Below are 22,767 nucleotides of genomic sequence, written 5' to 3' on the forward strand. Positions count from 1 at the left end.
AGAAGGACCTAGTCCTCCAGTCAACTTAGGAGCTACCTCGGTTACGAGGTCCAGAAAATAATGAGGTTGATCAAGTCCAGAATTCCCTTAGATCAATGTGACGCCTGATACGCCACACCATGCACTTGGCCCAAAACAACCCTGTCTGATAGACACCTAATAACTCACATTAAACTAGTTTGAATGACTCCAACCTCCATCAAAGTTCAAACCCTCACACTCCGTAGAAATGGCATCTGAGCCATAGATTCTATTAACCTGTTCACTGACCTCACCACCCTCCCTGTGCGTGTCCTAACCCGACCATCGCTCTCTACTTGTGTGTGTGAGACAGTGCGAGCTGCAACATCTGTATCGAGTGAGGGTGGTGCCCCTGTGTGCGAATCAGTGTGAGATATAACACCTACATCGAGTGAGTGTGATGCCTCTATGTGTGGTGCATGTGTGTTGTGTGGTGCGTGTGTGTTGGGTGGAGACTGAGCAGTGGCCCCCACAGGACTGACTACCAGACTAGACGGAATGAACTCTTCCGCTTCTGCCCACTCAGATCTAGGTGAGTCTCCAAGTGATGAGACTGCTAGCCCCGCTGCATCCCCGGAGACCGTCAGGCCATCTGCACTGTCCTCCTCATCGGACCCTGCGCAGTCAAGCAACTGACTGGTTGTACTGGACTCCTCACCCTGATCTAACTCAGGAAGGGGCAAGAAGTTGACCTCCAACAAACGGTTCCTGTGCACCACCCTGGTGTGCCCCTCTGCATCCTGAATCTTGTAGACGTGGATATTGGGGTTGACACCGACAACCGTGTACACTCCGTTCTCCCATTTGTCAGCCAACTTTCTCTTCCCTCGCTCACTCTGGTTCGCAACCAAAACACGATCCCCGACAGACAGGACAGTGCCCTTGGCATGTCTGTTGTACTGTCGCGCCTGATGCTGCTGCTCAGCCGTGGAGTGCTTCTGAGCGATCTCCATTGCACTCCTTAGACAGGAAAGCAGAGACTAAGCATAAGAGTCATAATCAACAACGTGAGGGTCATGCAAAACCTGCCTGAACATAACATCCACCGGCAGTCTTGGGACACGCCCATACATCAGGAAGAAAGGTGCGTAACCCGTGGTCTCGTGAACAGTGGCATTGTACGCGAGCGTGAGAGAATGGATCTGCTGAGGCCACTGTTGCTTCTGCTGAAGCGGAAGGGAACGGAGCATATTCCCCCTCGTGCGATTAAACCGCTCTGTCCCGCCATTACCCATAGTATGGTAGGCCGTCGTGTGGGACTTCGCTACACCCGCCAACCTGAGAAGCTCTGCAATCAGGTTGCTCTCAAAGTTTGTGCCCTGGTCAGAATGTATTCTCTCCGGAAACCCGTAAACACAGAATACATGATCCCAGAGTTTCTTGGCGACCTGCTTCGCTGTCTGATTGGCGCAGGGGAACGCGTGAGCAAGCTTAGTGAAGTGGTCAGTAACCACTAGGACATCGACGGACCGCTGCTTACTGTCCTCAGCGGACCAGAAATCCATACACACAAGCTGCATCGGTGCGGAGGTTTTAATGCTCTCCAGGGGCGCGCAAGCAGCTGGCTCTGGGGTCTTCCCAAACACACATCTCCGACAGCATCTGACATATGCTCTGATATCCCTCTCCATGTCAGGCCAATAAAAACGCTGCCTTGCAAGAGAGAGAGTACGGTCCTGGCCCTGATGACCAGCGTGATCGTGGACGCCAGACAGTGCCTTGTCTTTCAGACTCAGAGGTAAAACATACTGAGACCGCCTCTGCTTGGACACTGGGTCCTTTGTCACCCTGTACAAGACACCATCATTGACTTCCAACTTCTCCCACTGTTTCAGCAGCCTGAGGACCTTCTTGTCAGCACCATGCCTCTCACGTCTCGATGGCCGCTTCCGAACAGCGACAAAGGGCAACACCTTGGAGATGCAGGGGTCCTGCTCCTGACTCAACCTGAGCTCCTCGGTGGATAACATTGGCAGTGTATCCTGACCACCCGACAGATGCTGAACGTGCTGGACCAAACTGAGTGCTGTGAATACTGATGCATCAGGCCAGTCACATTTGGCTTGACAAAAAGCCCTGACCTCAGCTGCATCACCAGCAAACCCAGATCGCGCACTACTCACTGTTTGGGACTGGCAACTGAGTCTGAAAACATCCTGCACAGAGTCCCCCTCAACCCCGTCGGCTTCCTGAACAAGGGCCGGGTAGGGCTCCCTAAGTAGCCTCTGACTGACGGGCTTGGAAAAAGGGTCGCGACTCAAGGCATCCGCCACCACGTTTTTCTTCCCTGGCAGGTGTTTGAGATCGAAAGTATAAGACGCCAACTTAGACACCCAGCGGATCTCACACGCGTCAAGCTTCGGCTTCGTTAGGAGATAAGTCAGCGGATTATTATCTGTCCAAACGGTGAAGCTTTGACCCTTCAGCCAGTGGCTGAACTTTTCACAAACACTCCACTTCAGCGCCATGAACTCCAGTCTATGAGCTGGATACTTCCGCTGTGAGGCACTGAGGGACTTGCTTGCAAAACCAACAGGTCTGGCCTTGGACTCTCCTCGGGGCACTTGAGACAGCACCGCGCCGAGTCCGTCCAAAGACGCATCGACCGACAAAATGAAAGGCACCTCAAAGTCTGGATGGGCAAGCACCACACACTCCAGTAACATCGTCTTCAACAGATCAAATGCTTCCCCACATTCCACCGTCCAGTCTGCGGAGGTAAGCTTACGGAAGCTGCCATGGGGCTTCTTATCCTTAGCTGACCTCCCCCTCCTCTTTTGTCCAGCTGTAAGGGCGAACAGGGGCTTAGCCACGGAGGAGCAGTTCGGGAGGAAATGCTGGTAGTAAAATACCATACCAAGGAAAGATTTGATCCTACGAACAGAAGGCGTGCACCCATCACCTTCCATGAGATCCTGCACTGTCATGTTGGAGATGACCTCTACTTTGGAGGGATCGACAGACACACCTCCGCCATCAACCACGTGGCCCAAAAACCGCACCCGCTTCTGCAGCAGATGACACTTTTTCGGAGCCAGTTTCAAGTTGTTCTCCCTCAACCTCTGAAACACAGTGCGGAGCCTCGACAGAGCCTCAACCTCTGACGGCGCGAAGACAAGAAGATCATCAAGATAGCACAAAAGCTTCGTGAAGTTCAGGTCCCCAAAGATCCCAATCATCATTCTCATGAAGGCTCCAGGGCTATTACAAAGGCCCTGTGGCATGCGATTGTATTCATGCAACCCAAGGGGAGTCGTGAAAGCAGTGTATTTCTTGTCATCTTCATGCATTGGGATGTTGAAGAAGCCAGAGGTGAGGTCCATCGTACTAAAGAGGCAGTTACCACCCAGCGCGGCAAGACAGTCCGACTGGTGTGGCAAGGGATGAGCGTCTTTCAAGGTCCGAGCATTCAGCCATCTGAAATCAGTGCAGATCCGAAGCCCGCCATCCTTCTTCCACACCATAACCAGCGGTGAAGCGTATGCGCTCGAGGACTTCCGGATAATCCCTTTCTCCTCCATATCAGTGAGAACCTGTCTCAACTTCTGATAGTGGGCTGGGGGAACCCTCCTGTAGGGCAAGCGAAAGGGGCGCTCATCCACCAGATGGATGCGATGTGTGTATCCTGTGACCTCGCCACAGTCCAGAGAGTCCCTGGAGAAGATGTCATGGTACTCGGTGAGCAGCTGAGTGAGCTGGGACTTGCATGCCTCACTAACCTGACAGGAGCTGAGGTCAATGTCACTGAGTCCGAGCTCTGACAAACTCCTAGCCGGCTGGACAGGCGGACAGGCACTATCTGTGGCGTTGGACTCATGCCTCCCTGCAACTGATTGCAGTCCCTGGAAAACATTAAAGTCCTCAATCGCCAAGCATGGAAACACATCAGCCAACTTGCAGTTCCTTTTCAGCGTGATGGCTTTGTCAGATGGATTGACAACAGTCATGGGTACCCACCTATCACCCCAGAGCGGTGTGACAAGTCGACCTACGAGTACACTGCGTGGCATGGCCTTGGAGTCTGTCGGCTCCACAACAACAGTGCTTCCAGCTGACATAGGCACCTTAGCAGGAAGTCTGCCCCAGACTAAGTGCTCGTGCCTCGGTAAGAGTGTCACGGCCTGGGTGAGCTTAACAGTACCTATCTTCTCAGGAACTGCACCACCCCTCCAGCGCTCTACATTCGTGAACATGGACAAGAACTGTTCAACGTCAGGACTAGACGGATGTTCCTGTCCGGACGCGATGTCCCAGTACTCAGTACCACTCTTGAGTACATGGGCCACATGTTTAATGACGTTTGTGCCGACTATCAGATCATCAGGCTGACCGGGCACGACCAGAGTGGGTATGACAAAGGAAACACCATAAAGCTGCATGTTGAGGTCATAAAAACCATCAGGCCTAGTCTCCAGACCACCGCAGCCAATCAAGACAATGTTCTCTTCAGGCTGCTGCTTCTCAGGTAAAACACCCCCAGAGCGGAGCTTCTCTACTGCATTTTCACTGATACTGCATGACATAGAGCCAGTATCCAACATGCCATTAAGCTGCACACTCTGGTTGACAAGAACAGGAGCATAGAACAAGTCACTGAAAGCCTGAATCCTCTGTGTCGCCTGAATGACCATACGTGAACCCTGAGGTGCTTTGGCACACTTGTCTTCATACAAGTGAGCCAGGTCGGAGACATCAGTGAGGGATACATCTACTTTACCCACACCATCCCTCTCTAGGTGTGGGTTTAGTAGTTTAACGGACGAGACTGACGACCAGCTCTTCCACCAGGCTGAGAACGGAGCTGGTTGGGCGGCTGAGGGTGAGGACAGTCCCTCTTCCAATGACCAGGAGACAAACAGTTTATACATCGGTTCTCCCGGCTGCAGTGGGAAAATGTGGAGTGATCCGGAGACTTACAAATCCTGCACAACCTCTGTGGTGTGTCTGGCACCCGCCCTACGGCGTTAGCTGGCGGTTGAGTCAGCGTCGGTGTCCGGACTGCAGCGCTAACTGGAACCTGAGTCTGCATTGTGACCAAACGGTCTAGCAAGCTCACCAAACTCCTCATATAGTCATCACCGCCAGAGACAGGTGCGGGAGACGGTGCGGGAGACGGTGTAGGAGACCTTGCAAAAAATGGTATAGGAGATGACGCATGAGCCGGGACGGGAGATGGCACCACCGGCACGGTCGTGTTCAAGTCGGGAGCCATGTCGACTACAGGGACATGAACCTGTGAATGGAACCTATGCTCTACCGCGCCTGCTTCACGTTGTCCACCTGCAGCAACACGGGACTTCCTCTCCAGCATGTGCTCATCAAGCCTCTCCTGGATCTCGCTAGCAGACCATTTCCCTGCGGACTTGAACTTAAAAACATTGGCAAGAGACTGATCTGGACAGTGTTTGATAAACATCATGCTTACCTCGTGGCTTGGCTCTTCAATACTACGGCCCTGCCACTTCAAGCATTCGTCAGCCACCTCCACTGTCTTATTAAGCCTAATCCAATACTCCATAGCGTCCTCACCTGGCTTGGGCAGCGTACTGTAAAAGTCCGCCAGGGGCGTGCTCGAGTATGTGAAGTCACTAAAGTGTTGCTTCAGTACATCAAAAATAATGTGGGGGTTCGCTATGTGGTCGACAGATGTGTTGCGCAGCTTTATCCTCACCACGTCCCTTGCTTTCCCCATAAGCTTAGCTAGAATCTCATGTGACTGCTCACTAACTGGAATGGCTCGCTTCGTCAAATACAATGTCATAAGGCTCTCCCACTCATGAACTGTAAACTTATCAGAGCTATCGCCCCTGAAAATAGGAGGCTCCCTAGCATCTGTCTGCATTACTACTCTAACAGTAGGCACTGTCTCCGAACACTGTTCAGCAGACCTAGCACTGTCTGTGTGTGTGTTTCTAAGCATTTGTGTTTCCTGCAGCTTAGCAGTGATTGACTCTCCTATCTTCTCTGCTAACTGAGTAATGAGCATTGCTAACTCACCCACTGGCTGCTCGCTGTTACCTAGCACAGCCCCTTCGCTGATACCTGGCCTGGCCCGTTCTACGTAGCGTGTGGAGGTGAACTGAGGAGTGCCAAATGTGGTCGGGTCTCTAGGTCCTGGTGCTCTGGTGTCTGGTTCCCCGCCCTCTAAGAGCTGCCCGAAACTCCTACCTACACCTAGCCGTAAACCCCCACCCACATCTAACTGGTACCCCCTCTCCATAGCACACTGGCGATCCAAAAGATCCTGATCAGCAATGTTACCCCCACCTACGTACAAACCACCCTCTGCCATGTTCCTACCTCTAACACTCAGAAAAAATAAAAAATAAAATAAAAAAGTGAAAAGCTCAATTCATTTAAATAATTGAATCTAGAAATCACTAAGCGATTGAAACAATCACACACAATCAACAAATTCACCAATAGATTAATCACATATGCACATATCCAGTAGTTTACATCAATAGATTATTCACACGAGTCCTTCAATCACATCAACATTAACTTTTTTTTTTCCTTTTTTTTTCGTGTGTTTTTCTTCCTTCAGTATATACAAATGTCCTGTTCACAAGCCCAGTCCATGGTAACCACAGCTATGACTGTCCAGTGTCCACACAGCTCAACTCCAGTCCACTGTAACATGAGCGTAGAGTCTATAGAAATACCTGAGGACGTCTGGGGCTTGATGACGACAGCAGCCTCCCGCGGCGAGCAACTGATGTCACTCTCAGGATCCAGGAGGGTCACGGCACCAATGTAACGGGGGCAGTCCTATGCTGTTCTTTGCTGGTCAGCCTGCTGCATGCCCGTCACTTCCATCATCAGCTCTGCGTTGTGTTCTATTTTCGGTGGGGTCCCAGGTGTTGTGGGGGGCCCTCAGTCTCTCATCATCATCATCATCATCATGATCAAGGAAGGAGCGGGGACACATAGGACTCTATTTGGCTCACCTTGCCATTTATTTTGGTTTCAAACCCTTCGACAAACGTCCAGTCCTCCAGCGGGAGCGGTGTTTCTTACGGACGTGGGGGTCGAAGTTCAACCACTGCCCGGACTTCAGTCGTGTGCGTTAGAAGAAGAAACCGTCCACGGGACTCCGATGTAAGAAAGGATAAACAAGTATTTTATCCCACAGCTTGCAGTATCTTCTTACAGGGATACTCAAGGTTACGTTCTCCTCAACCAGCAAAACTGTCCTACGGTAAGAAACACGCGTCGCTCGGCTCGATCGCTGCTTGAGCCTCCTCCCACAAAACAAAAATGGCCTCTCCCGCGTTCCGTCTTCCGTGTACCCATAAGACCTCTCTCTTAAAGCGACAGTACACGTATATGACGGTCGTTGTAAAACACATAAAAGTAAATAATGACATAACATAAAATGTAGTAAACACAAATAACAGCACACAGACAGGATTTGGTGATATTTCATACTCAAACAAAATAAAATAAAAACATTAATTTTAACCTGGATACATATAACTTTAAATTCCCCACGTACAATGCATTTTATCCTTGAATAATGTGTCAATCAGGTGTTCTCTGAGGACAGTAAGCAGGAGACAGAGAAAGAGACAGATGGGCTGAAAGATAAGGTGGATAGACAGAGGGGGAGAGAGAGAAAGAGACAGATGGGCTGAAAGATAAGATGGATAGACAGAGAGAGAGAGAGAGAGAGAGCGATGGAGGGGAGGAGAGATGTGGGGACACCAAGATGGAGCAAGAGACAGAGAAAGAGGAGGAAGAAAGGAAGACAAAAAAAGAGTTTTGAAAGACTCCTAACTTTCAAGTCGACTGTCATAGCTGTGGTGGTGCCAGAGGGGAGAGCACCTTTAAGCATACAGGATGAGTAACGATGTGGAGGGACTACAAAAGCAAAGCAATGTATAATCAGGGGTGCCCGTTCGGCTTCGCTAAGGCGTCTCACCTACATGAGACTGGTGTTAAGAAAAAATAAATAAAACTTGCAACTGTTTGAAAGTTCAGCGTAGGCCTTAGGTAAACTGCCTTCTCTTTTCACCTCACTGAGCACACATTTTAATCAGATTTACAAAACAGAGTTGTAATGTGGGATCGGGATGCTGGCCTCAACACAAGAATTTCCATAGAAATGAGAAACCCCAATGAAAGGAAACATATCAGACCCGTCTCACTGGTACATGTGACAGACGTGTTTCACATTGGCCAGCTTGGTGGCTATCAGGTGTTCACACAGAATAACTCACTGTACGCCCTTTCAGGTACATGAACTACTCCACTGAGGACATATATAAGAATAAACCTATAAGTAAGGATTAGTTGTTGTAATATATGCTGATTTTTTTCTTCTTTTTTTTTGGAAAGAGGCAAATTATATGCAGCCGTGGAAGAAATTTCCATTGCTATGCTGATGATACTCAGCTTTATGTGCCTATAAGGGCTGATGATCATACTCAAATGACTAATTTAGAGGCCTGCTTGGCTTCTGTGAAAAATTGGATGTCACTAAATTTCCTGCTTTTAAATTCGGATAAAACTGAAATGCTGGGCGTTGGCCCTGCTAGATACAGACACCAATTTGATCAAGTAACAATAACAATCGACAACTCCGTGATTTCACAAAGTGTGGCAGCCAAAAATCTTGGCTTTACGTTTGATCCCAGCCTTTCCTTTGATAAGGACATTAAAGAAATCACCAAGACTGCCTTTTTTCACTTATGTAACATAGCTAAAATTCGATCTTTCCTGTCCATGGCCGATGCAAAGACTCTTAAAACATGCATTTGTTTCATCCAGACTTGATAAATGAATGAATGATGATTTATTTCAAACATGTCGGGTCGCGGTACATGGATAAGGATAATGATAATAATAATAATAATAATAATAGTAATAATAATACAAATTTGTAATAGGGTGTGGTGGGTCCAACCCATGGACCCACCACACGTGGGGATGAGCATTGGGGTAGGGTGTAATGTAGGCCGGGCGGCACGCAAAGGCGGGGACCGGGGTGTGCCGACTTCCGACATCGCAGATTAGTCCTCGGGACATGGAATGTCACCTCTCTGGTGGGGAAGGAGCCTGAGCTGGTGCGAGAGGTGGAGCGGTACCAACTAGATATAGTTGGGCTCACCTCCTCACATAGCATGGGCTCTAGTACCAAACACCTGAAGAGGGGCTGGACTCATTACTTTTCTGGAGTTGGGCAAGGTGACAGGCGCCAGGCGGGTGTGGGGATACTCACAAGTCCCCGGTTGAGCGCCTCCATGTTGGAGTTCTCCCCAGGGAATGAGAGGGTTGCCTTTATATGACTGAGTTGCTGGGGGAAAGGCTCTGACTGTTGTGTGTGCTTATGCACCGAATAGCAGTTTGGAGTGTCCGGCCTTCTTGGAGTCTCTGGGTGGTGTCCTGGATAGGGCTCCGCCTCGGGACTCTAGTTCTGCAGGGGGACTTCAATGCTCTCATGGGCAATGATGGAGAAACCTGGAGGGGCGTGATTGGGAGGAACGGCCTCCCCGATCTGAACCTGAGTGGTGTCTTGTTATTGGACTTCTGTGCAAGTCATGGATTGGCAATAACAAACACCATGTTCGAACATAAGGTAGTTCATAAGTGTACTTGGTACCAGAACACCTTAGGCCGAAGATCGATGATAGACTTTGTGGTCGTATCATCAGATCTGCAGCCATATGTTTTGGACACTCTGGTGAAGAGAGGAAAAGAGATGTCAACTGATCACCAGCTGGTGGTGAATTGGATCAGATGGCGGGGAAGGCTGCTGGACAGACCTGGCAAACCCAAACGTGTAGTGAGAGTGAACTGGGAATATCTGGACGAGGCCCCTGTCCATGAGGTCTTCAACTCCCACCTCTGGAAGAAGTTCTCATGTATCCTGAGGGAGGCTGGGGACATGGAGTCTGAGTGGGCCATGTTCAAAGCCTCTATTGTAGATGTGGCCGGCAGGAGCTGTGGTCATAAGGTCATCGGTACCTGTCGAGGTGGCAACCTAAGAACCTGTTGGTGGACACCAGTGGTGAGGGAAGCCATCAGGCTGAAGAAGGAGGCCTTTCGGACTTGGTTGGCCCAGGGGTCTCCTGAAGCAGCAGACACGTACTGGGAGGCCAGAAGGGCTGCCACTTCGGCAGTCACAGAAGTAAAAACTTGGGTGTGGGAGGAATTCAGCGAGGCTATGGAGGAGGACTTTCAGTTGGCCTCAAGGAAGTTCTGGCAAACCATCTGGTGACTCAGGAAGGGGAAGCAGGGCTTGACTCAGGCCATGTTCAGCCGGGAAGGGGAACTGTTGACCCGGACTGGGGATGTTGTTGAGCGGTGGAAAGAACACTTTAAGGAGCTCCTGAACCTGACTAACACGTCTTCAGTGGAGGAGGTAGAGTCTGAAGACTCAGGGGAAGCCCCACCCATATCCCTGGCAGAGGTCTCTGCCAGGGAAAAGTATAAAAGCTCCTCGGTGGCAAGGCGCCAGATGTGGATGAGATTTGCCCTGAGATGCTGAAGGCTCTGGACATTGTTGGGCTGTCTTGGTTGACATGCCTCTTCAGTGTCGCGTAGACGTCAGGGACAGTACCTGTGGAGTGGCAGACTGGGGTGGTGGTTCCCATATTCAAAAAGGGGTCTGGAGGGTGTGCTCCAATTGTTGGGGCATGACATTGCTCAGCCTCCCTGGGAAAGTCTACTCTAGGGTGCTTGAAAGGAGGCTCTGACCGATTGTCGAGCCTCAGATCCAGGAGGAACAATGCGGATTCCGTCCTGGCCGTGGGACAACAGATCAGCTATTTATCTTTGCGGAAGTGCTGAGGGGGGCATGGGAGTTTTACCAGCCAGTCTACATGTGTTTTGTGGACTTGGAGAAGGCTTACGACCGTGTACCCCGGGGCACTCTGTGGGGGGTACTGCAGGAGTATGAAGTACTGGGGCAGTTGTTACAAGCCATCCGGTCTTTGTATAACCAAAGTGAGAGCTGTGTCCGTATTCTTGGCACAAAGTCAAACACGTTTTCGGTGGGTGTCGGACTCCGCCAAAGTTGTCCCTTGTCTCTGATTCTGTTGTGATATTCACGGACAGGATCTCAAGGCACAGCCAAGGTGAGGAGTGTGTCCGTTTTGAAAACCTCAGAATTGCATCTCTGCTCTTAACAGATGATGTGATTTTGTTGGCTTCATCAGAACACGACCTCCAGCGCACACTGGAGCAGTTTGTAGCTGAGTGTGAAATGGCTGGGATGAGAGTCAGCACCTCCAAGTCTGAGGCCATGGTTCTCTACCTAGGGGATGAGTTGTTGCCTCAAGTGAAGGAGTTCAAATATCTCGGGGTCTTGTTCACGAGTGAGGGTAGGATAGAGCGGGAGATTGACAGGCAGATTGGTGCAACATCAGCAGTAATGCGGACGTTGTACCAGACCATTGTGGAGAAGAAGGAGCTGAGCCGGAAGGTAAAGCTCTCAATTTACCAGCCAATCTTCATTCCAACCTCACCTATGGTCATGAGCTTTGGGTAGTGACCAAAAGGGTGAGATCGCGGATACAAGTGGCTGAAATGAGTTTCCTTTGTAGGGTGTCTGGGCTCAGCCTTAGAGATAGGGTGAGGAGCTCGGACATCCGGAGTAAGCTTGGAGTAGAGCTGCTGCTCCTTCGCATCGAAATGAGCCAGTTGAGATGGTCCGTGCATCTTATTAGGATGCCTCCTGGGTGCCTTCCTTTGGAGGTTTACTGGGCATGGCCAACTGGGAGGAGACCCCAGGGTAGACCCAGAACTTGCTGGAGGGACTACATGTCCAATCTGGCCTGGGAATGCCTTGGGATCCCCCAAGAGGAGCTGGAGGGCATTGCTGGGGAGAGGCATGTCTGGAGTGCCCTACTTAGCATGCTTCCACCGTGACCTGACCCCGGAGAAGTGGCTGATGATGAATGAACGAATGAATGTATAATAATAGGGTGGCACGGTGATGCAGTGGTTAGTGCGGTCGCCTCACAGCAAGAAGGTCCTGGGTTTGAGCCCCAGGGTAGTCCAACTTTCGGAGTCGTCCCGGGTTGTCCTCTGTGTGGAGTTTGCATGTTCTCCCCGTGTCTGCATGGCTTTCCTCTGGGTGCTCTGGTTTTCCTCCCATAGTCCAAAGACATGTAGGTCAAGTGAATTGGCCATACTAAATTGTCCTTCGGTGTGAATGTGTCGGCCCTGTGATGGACGGGCGGCCTGTCCTGGGTGTCTCCCCGCCTGCCGCTCAGTGACTACTGGGATAGGCTTTCAGCATCCTGCAACCCTGAGAGCAGGATAAGCTGTTTGGCTAATGAATGGATAATAATAACACAATAATGATAATAATAATAATAATAATTACTGTAATGTTCTGTTTTCAGGTCTGCCACATGCTAGTACTAAAAGTCTTCAGATGGTTCAAAATACTGCAGCTAGAATCCTAACTAAAACTAGAACATTTGACCATATTACACCAATTCTTGCCTCCTTCATGTGCTTCCTATCCATGTTAGATCAGACTTCAAGGTGCTTCTGCTGACTTATAAATACCTAAATGGGCTTTCCCCTTCATACCTGTCTGATCTCCTTAAACCATACAGTCCATCTCGAGCTCTCTGCTCTCAAAATACAGGCCTCCTGTGTGTACCCAAGGTTAAAAGAAGTCAGCTGGTGGCAGGGCCTTTTCCTATTGGGCCCCGTTCTTGTGGAATAACCTGCCTGCTGCCATCAGACAATCAGAGTCTGTTGAGTCCTTTAAATCCAGACTTAAAACTCATCTTTTTGCCTTAGCCTACAATTAGTTGCCTTTAAATTGAGTACTTCACAACCTGTACTGCATGGCGAGTTGATTTCTGTCTCATGAATTTACCAAGCGCTGTTCTGCCGATGAGATTAGAGCATATAGATTGACTATTGCAAACTGTTCTCTTCTCTCACGTCTTTTCTCTCCCTCTGAATGATATCTTCTCCTTTCTCTTTGTGTGTGTGTGAATGGTGTGATGTGAGTCTTCTGTGTGTATGTGCAGTCTATCCTCCTCCCAGGTCTCCATGGTGAAGGTGGTTACCAACATCTGGACACTGCCTGGCATCACCCTCATCACATTTTCTTTTTAGATATCTTATAAATCCATATAATTTTGTTATCCTGTTTTAATGTTGTATCCTTCCCTCACTATGACGTGTGGCTAATGTCTTTTCTTGTCTCTTCTCCTGTGAATGTGAATGGTGTGATGTGAGTCTCCCCTGTGTGCATGTGTAGTCTGTCCTCCTGTCAGGTCTACATGATGATGCTGGTCGCATGGCTCGGGTCCTGGGCTGTTCCGGTGGTGTCTGGACACTGCTTGGCATCCTCCTCATCATAGTCTTCATATATTTTATAAGTCCATTATAATTCTGTTATCCTGTTTCAGTGTTGTATTGTGTAAATTGTGAAAACACAACATCAATTGCACATCTGTCCGTCTTGGGAGAGATCCCTCCTCTGTTGCTCTCCCTGAGGTTTCTTCCTATTTTTTTTCCCTGTTAAAGTTTTTTTTCAGGGAGCTGTTTCTTATCTGATGTGAGGGTAAGGGGAACAGGGTACAGGATGTTATATTTCTGTAAAGCCCACTGAGGCAAATTTGTAATTTGTGATAATGGGCTATACAAATAAAATTGACTTGCCTTGACTATTATCATATAGGAAAGCAGAATCACTGATCATTTTTTCCCTTTGTCTTATTCCATACTGTTCTGGCTTTGGCAGCATCTTTTACTCATTTAAACACACTATGGAGGACCTCAGTGATAAAAATGAGAGACAGGCTTGATATATTTGGAGTGTGTAGTGTAGTCTGCCACTTGGATACAAGGCCATACACAGCACAACACAGAAGAAGAAACTGGATGACCATGGTTGTGGCTGTGCCCATGGTGACAGCCAGACCAGGTTGTGTTTTGCACTCATACCAACTGCTTCTACTCTATCTGCAATGGACTGTGAAACTGCTGCTGAATTCATCCTTGCCAGCATAGTTTGCAGTGTGCATAGGCCAGCAAAGAACGTTGTGTGTTCCCAGAAGAATCATTGGTTAGTCATTTCTTTTCTGTGCAAGACTCCGACCAAAATGTACTTACTGTATGTGCTCGATGCCTCTTTCCTGGAGCTCAGCTCAGCTAAGTAGAGGTTAGTTTAGCAGTCTGCACCATCAGTGATAACTTGGTAATTTGTGATCGAACATGAGTGGAATGAATAATGATTCCTTTGGGGCCATTCATCCGTTCAGCTCACTCCTTCTTAGGATGCAGGAGAGCTCTTTGGAGTCACTTCAGTATGTACAAATGATAATTATGCCCCAATGGAAGCCAGCCTTCACACCAAAAATTAGATCCCTCATTAATATCAAATCCACTCCAATAACCGAGTTGCGGCTGTTGTTTTGAAATTTCGATTTTCAGAAAGAGTTTTGAGAAAACACTCAAACCCGGAACGCCACCTGGTAATCTCACAATTTAACATTGTGGCATGGTTGTGTGTCAAACGCAAGACAAAGCCCTTTCAAAATAGTTAAACTGGGGAGCACAAAAGCAGGCTGCAATCAAACCCAGCTGTGCCATCGCCACGGCAAAGCAGTCCAACGCGTAGGTGGCAGAACCTTAGAAAACCGCAGTCACCACCTTCAGCTATTGTCCTCAGGGCAAAGGCACAGTGCAAAGAAAGACATCTGTAGAACATCGTTTGTTCCTGTTACCATGAAATATCTCCATCAGCAAGGACAGCCAGTGTTTGAAGCCACCCCGCTACCTCAGCACACCACACCTTATGTCTATTTATTTAACCCCGATTCAGTCCTCACCATTGCGTACCTGGTGCTCCTGTAATGTAGCTTCTATAGTGTTTGCATGCAAACGTGTTTTGATGTGTCCCGTCTGTCTGGATGTGATATGATGCGTTTTTAATAGCAGGGTTTTGTTTTTGTTTTTTTGTGCACATGCAAGCCAAAGACAAATGTCAGCCTTTTATATGCAAAAATTAGACAATAAAGTATTTTCTATTTTCTATTCTAACCTCCTTCCCTCGGTTTTTCTATTAACATCATGGACTTTAACTTGTGCCACGATCCCAAAAGGAGAAGGGGGGGGGGGGAGAAGAGGAATATTGAATCATTTAAATTCAGTTCAGACTATCGAGGTTCAGAACTGACCGCCCACTAAGAGGGGCCAGAGGAGGTATATGGAGAGGCATTATGACATATGATCTGTCATAAGCCATAAGCTATACTTTCATCCTCCATCAGGCCAGGACATACTGTGCACGCTTTGGTCCATTGAACCCTGGGGCCCTGCCATTAAAAAAAGAAAAAAGAAAAAGAAAAAAAGAAGAAAGTTTGTTGAAATATTCCCTATTAGGAGATAATTTGGCTCTTGGTAGTGCAGCAGCTTTTCAAACGCACTGCAGAAAGCATCTTCAGACATGTTAAAGACTGAGCAAACCCGTTGGAAAACCATCAAAAACCGTCAACGCAAACACAAATTTATACTCATTTCCGGCTTTCAGAGGCAAACCGAGACGAGTTATTCCCTCGCTCACACTGCATGCATGAAAAATCCAACCGTGACCAAGTTAAATGAATAAACTTCCAAAACAGGAAGCAAGAAGCTTAATTTCCTTCTTACTAATATCCTGTTTTACCTTTGACCCGGCCGTATCCCCTTGGCTGCACCTCCAAATTAAAGTCTGGAAGCAAAGTGCAGAGAAATGACCCGGGCCTTAGACTGTTTGGGTTGTTTGTCAGTCAGCTTGTGTTTAGTTTGATATTCCCCTTACACTGCCGGGAGCAGGAGGAAGGGATTTGGCCGACTACATTCAAGTCAGACATGGTCAGATTAAGCCCCGATCTCGTCTGCAAATACCAACATCCGCCTTGCTAACAGGAGGGGGCCTGCTGCCGTGATAAAGGACACAGAAAACCACAGGGAATTTAATCATTTAAATAGAGTAAACTGTATTATAATTGTCACGTTGATACACAATTTAAAGTACACAAAAAACAATCATATGTACATGAATGGAAATAAAAATATATACTGTATCACAATCAATATGGTAAAAATGCAAAAATGAAAAAGTATGCTGCTTTGGAGAGCTTAAGTAAAGTAAGAGGCGCTGTTGTGGAGGTTTCTAATCTTTCCATCATGGTGTTTTCATGGATTTTAGCCACGGCAGATTTGAACTAGCCCTGAGTCGTGGGGGAAAATTGCAGAGAATCACATTTGAAACACATTTAAATTAAACCGTTTCAGGGAATTGGGTAAAAGCGTTCACATCTAAGCCTCTCACAATGTCAAAGCCAAAGTCAACTGGTTCAAACAAAACAGGAAATCAAGCGAGGGACAACTAGAGAGAATTACAGGGTGATTTAAAAGAGGACTAAATTCTGAACCAACAACATCCATCAGTCACTCTGGTCGCAATTATCTCGTGCAGCAATACGCCTCAATTTGGTCAGATTGTGTTCAGGATTGCTGAGAAAAACATCAGTCCTCCTCGTCTTTGGCAGAGCTGCTGTGGATAAAGTTTTAGTTTCCGCGATTGTGCCTGGAAAAGCACAGTGCTTATTACGCAGCTCCATTTCCAATTCTCTCACAGGTACACATGCACGTGTGCATGTACACACACGTGCATGTGCGAACACACACACACACACACACACACACACACACACACACACACACACACACACACACAGAATACCAAATGAGGCCGCAGCTCAAAACAATCTCCCAGACAGACTCAGTGATGGAAAAATACATAGACAAAAAGAAGGGGCACCTATTATATGGAGGGTAGGTGGGATAATAGTAACAATCCATATTCTTCATGAGAGACACAATATCCTTCATACTTCAGTCCATTAAAGGACTTGCATCCCACAGACAGAGATAGTTATCTCCATCCCATAACGCGGGGCTGCTGTGTGTAGAAATGGAGTGGACTGGCGGCTCGACAGAGACAGGGCTGGGGCCATCACCGGCCCCGAATGGCAAGCTATAATTGCCAAGCACGAGTACAATCAGGTACTGTTTTTGTCTCTGCTCTAATCTCTATACTGTGCCCGCCTGGCCCTTGTCAGAGGCACAGAGCTGCATTGCTATGATCTGTCCAAAACAGAATGATAAAGCTCTCCTTTCTGCATCCAACCCCTCCACCAGTGTTCCCATCCAGCATTTCATCTGGTGGCTCACGGGGAGTCTTTTTAGTTCAGATCTATCAGAATTTGTGCCAGAGTTTTAGTCCTTTTCAGTTAAACCAGAGGCAAGGCTGATAAATCTAAAACGCAACTGACCCCAGCTGAAACCCTAACTCACATCTGTTATGACATCCATCCCTCCTGGATGTACTCCACCACCACCACCGCCGCTGCTGCCCTATAAAATTCTGTGGCAACCTTTTGTACAGGGTGCCTCAGCACATCCATTCCCTGCAGTGATTATGAGACAATTATAGACACAAATAGTTGAAGTTGATCTTTGTGGCGGTTTCAGAAAAAGCTCTGATGAGGTTACAGCCGTTGAGACTTCTGAGTCAGCATGGAGACAATCATGATACACAGCACAATCAAATTCCTTCACGTTTACGGCCCCCCCATGACCCAAATAGTCTGCCTTTGTTATGGAGGTCATAAAACAAAAACTATTACAGAGAAAACTAGGTTTGTGGTATGTTGTGTTCACATCAGAACACTGGCCTCTATAGGCTATGTGTACGTCGGTGTGCTCAGTGCATGAGGGCGAGATTTACAAATGCAGAGCTAAGCAGGATTATTCGACTGCTATGGCTAACATGGTTTCATTATTGCGAGACAGTACAGCGCTTGTTCAGTATTGAGTGCATTACTGCTTTTAGCATCACAATCCCTTCTTTATGTCCTTGGGTAGATTTTGAAAGATGGAAATTCGTTTTATTTCCTCTTCTGGTGATCCCCAAACCACTCGCATCCATTAGAGGAACCTAATGGTGATATGACTGAAGGCCTGTGGCTGGACTCATGCCTTTTTGATTAAGTAAGAGAGCAAGTGCAGTGCCCTTGGACTAAAAAGTGAAAAACACAGTTTCCAGGCACAGCTGTCAAGGTTTCGTCTCCAGAAACTACCGATAAGGGCATGAAGCTCTACATTCACTTGAAAAAAGATCCTGTAATTTTTGTATACAGTTAAATAAAAAAAGAGAAGGTTTAAAGGAGAAACAGACTTTGGACTAACTAGCCAGGAGGATTTCAGTGTTATAGATGAGTCAGTTATGCACACACACACACGAAAAAAACAAAAAACAAAAAACCAAAACAAACCCACAATTGCCAATAAAGTACAAATGTACAACAAAAAGATGTCCATGTTGTTTGTCTTTTTAAAATAAAAAAGGGAGGGGAAAGCCATAATGGGAGGTATGATGGGCAACTAAAGGCAAAAGGTGCCTGGTGGCAAAGCCAAGGGCAGGCCAACAGATGAAAGGTCAGAGGTCAAAGATTCCCGTCATCCAGCATCTTGTTGACTCCATCAATGATCCTCTGCAGGTGGGCACGGTAAACCTCGGTGGGCCCGTAGAGAGCCACCAAGAAGTCACAGTCGGCGAAGTGGTTGAAGACGTGATTGACACGCGAGTGGCTCTTGGCTGTCAAATGGCGGTTGATGGCCTGATGGAGCAGTTCACGGCACTCGTTCAAAATGGCGCTCATGACACGGCGGTCAAAGGTGAACTCTATCTGGTGGAAACTCACTGCTGTCATGGCCAGATTGTGGACCTTCTTCCTGTGAGTGGGAAGTGGGGAGCAGAGATAAATAGTTTTGCATGCTGACTGGGCCTGTATGACCAAAAGAGACATTGAAATGAAAACGAAACCCCTCTTTTTGCAAACTGTAAACTTATTTGTCTTCTACATGTTGAAACACATAATTTTACGGAACATGAAGTTAACAACATGTGGATATATTACACATTATATGACTACAGTGTAAGATTTAATTGCACTCTGGTCTATTCTCTTGCTCTTTCCCCTTCACAACCTTGGCGCCTATGGGCTCGGTTGCAGCCCTGTGGCTTTTAGTTGGAGCTGATGGAGCCAGTGGTTCAAAGCAGTGAGGCTCTTAACTTCTAAGTGGCAAATATGCCATAAGACTCGGTGTCTCTCGCTCCGCTGTTGGTTAAATTTGTGGCTGAACAACTGAGAACCTAAAGTGAGGCCTTCAGTAACAGACATCTGCCCTTCTCTGTTGCCATCTACCCCACTTTAAGTCAATTTTTCAAGATGTGTAGCAGACAGTTCGTTCTAGTGCTGTCTGAATCCGTGTGGAGAAAGTAAATTGCTATCACATAATTCTATTTTTTTTGGGGGATATTTCCCCAATTTTCTCCCAAATTGTACCCGGCCAATTACCCCACTTTTCTGAGCCGTCCTGGTCATTGCTCCAACCCCTCTGCTGATCCTGGGAGGGCTGCAGACTACCACATGCCCCCTGCAATACATGTGAAGTCACCAACCGCTTCTCTTTCACCTGACAGTGAGGAGTTTCGCCAGGGGGACGTAGCGCTTGGGAGGATCATGCTATTCCCCCCAGGTTCCCCCTCCTCCCCCGAACAGGTGCCCTGACTGACCAGAGGAGGCGCTAGTGCAGTGAACAGGGCAAATACCCACATCTGGCTTCCCACCTGCAGACACAGCCAATTGTGTCTGTAGGGATGCCTGACCAAATGGAGGTAACACAGGGATTCAAACCGGCGACCCCCGTGTTGGTAGACAATGGAATAGACCACTACATCCTGACGCCGTTCTACCACATAATTTTTGTTCAGAAAATTAAACAAACTTCTATGTCACTGATGTTGTCATTCTCAATGACATAACGCAGATCGAATTGCCCTTTTCCAACACTTGGAATCAGTTTCACAGTCTCTCTCATGCTCATTTCACTTATGTAATGCTAAATATGACTTAGGGGTAAATTTCCATTTCAATGTCTTTGCTCCAAACACAAAAAATTTATTTAAAATATACACTCAGTAACCAGAAAAAAATAGAAACCCCTGTTCAGTGTTGCAATGGACAACCTCTGGCCCAGATAACAGCTGCCACATATCATGGCAGTGACTCACGTTCAAAAGAGTCCTGTAGCATCCCAGTGCTAAAGTTGAGCAAACTTCAGTGCTACATACAACTGCTCAGGGTTGATGGGTGGATGCTCCCTTCTGCAGATGCTGTGTCTGAATTCAACCCAAGAGTGTTCAATGGGACTGACATCAGGGGATTGTGGTGGCCAGGTGGTTAATGTCATTTCACCATTCCTGGATGATCCTTGTGCTATAACATGGAGCCATATGTTGTTGAAAGTACCCATCCCCTTGGGGTTACATGATGGCCATGAATGGATGAACTTGGTCTGCTACAGCATTAAAGTATGCTCTGGCATTAAACTGTTACACCCCACCCCCCACCCCCACCCGCCTGTACAGCTCTAACCATGCCATGCCAAGGGCCGCCTCCCAAATAGCAAACATTTTGATGAGGTGTCTCGTGTTCTGGTCCCAATCATTTTACACCTTTGAGACTGCTGCCTTCGGAAAGCCCTGCAACTCTACAGTCTTGCCGACACTCAAACCAGCCCTCCGGGCAGCCTTGATCATGCCATTTTCAAAGTCGATTAGATCACGCCCATTCTCAATAATCTGTTCACATGCAAGGCAAGTGTGGAAATGGATTTGCTGTTCCGTGTATCTGTTTATATAGCAACACATATGCAAATGCAAAGGGAGCACCCACTTCTGCGGGGGCAGGGTTTCCTTTTTCCTGGTCACTGTGTGCATTTATTCTGCACTTGGTGCTCTAAATGAGGACTTGCTTCATGGTGTTTCACTGGGTCTTTTTATACCTTATGAGAAATTTTACTTAAAATATTATAAAGTTGCAATCCTGAAGATTTTACATGCAAACAAACATCATTTTCAGTAGTTTCTATAAATCACTTTTTTTTAAAAAAAGGCTTAACGCCACATGTATCCAGATCATGAGCACTTTTGTATATGCTCATTTTAATGATTACTGTTGGGGACAACTTGCCTGTGAAAAATACATGACACAGCATTTTATGTTTTCAGCATTGCAGCCAAATTCAAAAGAAAATGGCAGGTGGTGGCAAGTCTGAAGAAACAAAAGTATTGCGGCAGATACGGAAGAACAAGCTCATAGATGACCTTTACCAGGATCAGTAGATAACACCCAGGTTCAACTTGGTTATTTTGTTCAGCAATGAGGAAAGTACCTGGCAACAGAATTGCAGCCACTCTGTTTCATTTCGTTGGGATCTCTTGAGATTGGGAGGGCTAAAACAACACAGTAGTAATTACCATGCATCACCATCAATGTTGGTAAGTTAAGCAAAAACAAAGATCTTCAGGACCGCAATTTTATATATATTGCATGATGTTTCAAAATCTTCTTATATAACTGCCTACAATGATCCCAACCCCTCACCTGAAGCTCTCGACCAGGACCAGCTCCTCCCCATTGAACTGGTTGTTCCTGTAGAGGACCCCAAGCTTCACCACCATCTTGATGAGGTTCTTGATGATTTTCTGGGACTCTTTGCGGTTGCGGGTATATTCCTTGGTGACGCGATAAAGCTCATCCAGCACCTCACTGCTGGTGTCGTCGATGAAAAGGTTGGCCACACTCTTGGTGGCCATCTTGCTCATCAGCTTCTTCTGTGCCTGCATGGCTAAGCTCTTGGTGCTGAAGGAGTCCATGTTCAGGTCTGGAGTGATAAAGGAAATAAACGTGGTGGGGGGGGGGATGAAGTGTTTAAGAGATGAGCGAGTCAAAGTGGAGGGAAGAGGGGAAAGGAGAAGGTAACTGTTGTGAAATAAGTGACTCAACTAATTGTTTCTCTAACTCAAGTATCCAACTGAAATGACATGAGTCAATCAAATGCATTTGACTGTCAGGATTTGAAATGGAGCCAGCAATAATCACATCTATTCCCTCTATCAGATTAGGTATATCATTTTAGATTTGGGAATCTAGACGAGGGAGAGCAGAGCCAGTTACATTAAACTGAAAGCATATATTACGTACGGTTATTGCAAGCATTACAAGTAGCAAACCACCCACTGTCTCCTTTATTGTATAATGAACCATGGCAGCTGTCAAATTAGTCCCAACAATACACAGGCTTTGAACCCACTAGAGATACTTCTAGAAAAAAAAAAAACAACAACACTTGTCGTTGTAGGTGGCATGTATGCGATAAAGGAACTTACAGCATGACTGTGTAAAAGCAAAAAATATGATAGTTATGTCTCATCTGTTGAGGAGCAAGGTGTACATCTATCTGTCTGTGGGAAATTGCACGTGTGGAAAGGGAGGCGGCAACAGACAGTGGTGCCATCTCAGCCACTGCACGTTTGTTTGTTGATTTACGAATATGCCCTCTGGGTGTGTGCGTGTGCATCAACGTGTGTGCACTCATGCCCACCTGCCAAAGCAGGGTGACGGGGAAAGAGGAGGGCTGTACTCATGATGGCAGCTCATAAATAGCAGGGTCAGATGGGTGCAGGCTTTCACATCCCCTCCATTTCGCCTCTCAAAAGAGAAGAGCTGGCTTCACACACCCACCTCATTTCAAGGGGCCATGTCTCAATACACTCGGCTGATCAAGTTGACAAAGTTTGTGCCCTAATGATAATAATGGCAATAGACTCTTTCTTTTCATACAATGTCGCTCTCCACCCTTCACAGATCACCT

At 47.3% G+C, this 22,767-nt stretch overlaps 1 protein-coding gene across 1 annotated transcript in view; it reads right to left on the minus strand.

The window, feature by feature from the left end:
* Positions 1-15,954: 15,954 nt before the first annotated feature.
* tnfaip8l1 (tumor necrosis factor, alpha-induced protein 8-like 1) overlaps positions 15,955-22,767 on the minus strand; it is a 14,716-nt gene continuing 7,903 nt past the window's right edge. The window contains exons 2-3 of the mRNA XM_056276326.1: positions 21,498-21,777; positions 15,955-18,780 (exon numbers count right to left, since the gene is read on the minus strand). Of these exons, the coding sequence (XP_056132301.1) occupies positions 18,492-18,780; positions 21,498-21,769 (561 nt within the window). The 5' untranslated portion in view covers positions 21,770-21,777 and the 3' untranslated portion in view covers positions 15,955-18,491. The remainder of the gene's footprint in view (positions 18,781-21,497; positions 21,778-22,767) is intronic.

This window comes from Lampris incognitus, chromosome 3 (genome assembly GCF_029633865.1).
Source record: "Lampris incognitus isolate fLamInc1 chromosome 3, fLamInc1.hap2, whole genome shotgun sequence".
Taxonomy (NCBI): Eukaryota; Metazoa; Chordata; class Actinopteri; order Lampriformes; family Lampridae; genus Lampris; species Lampris incognitus.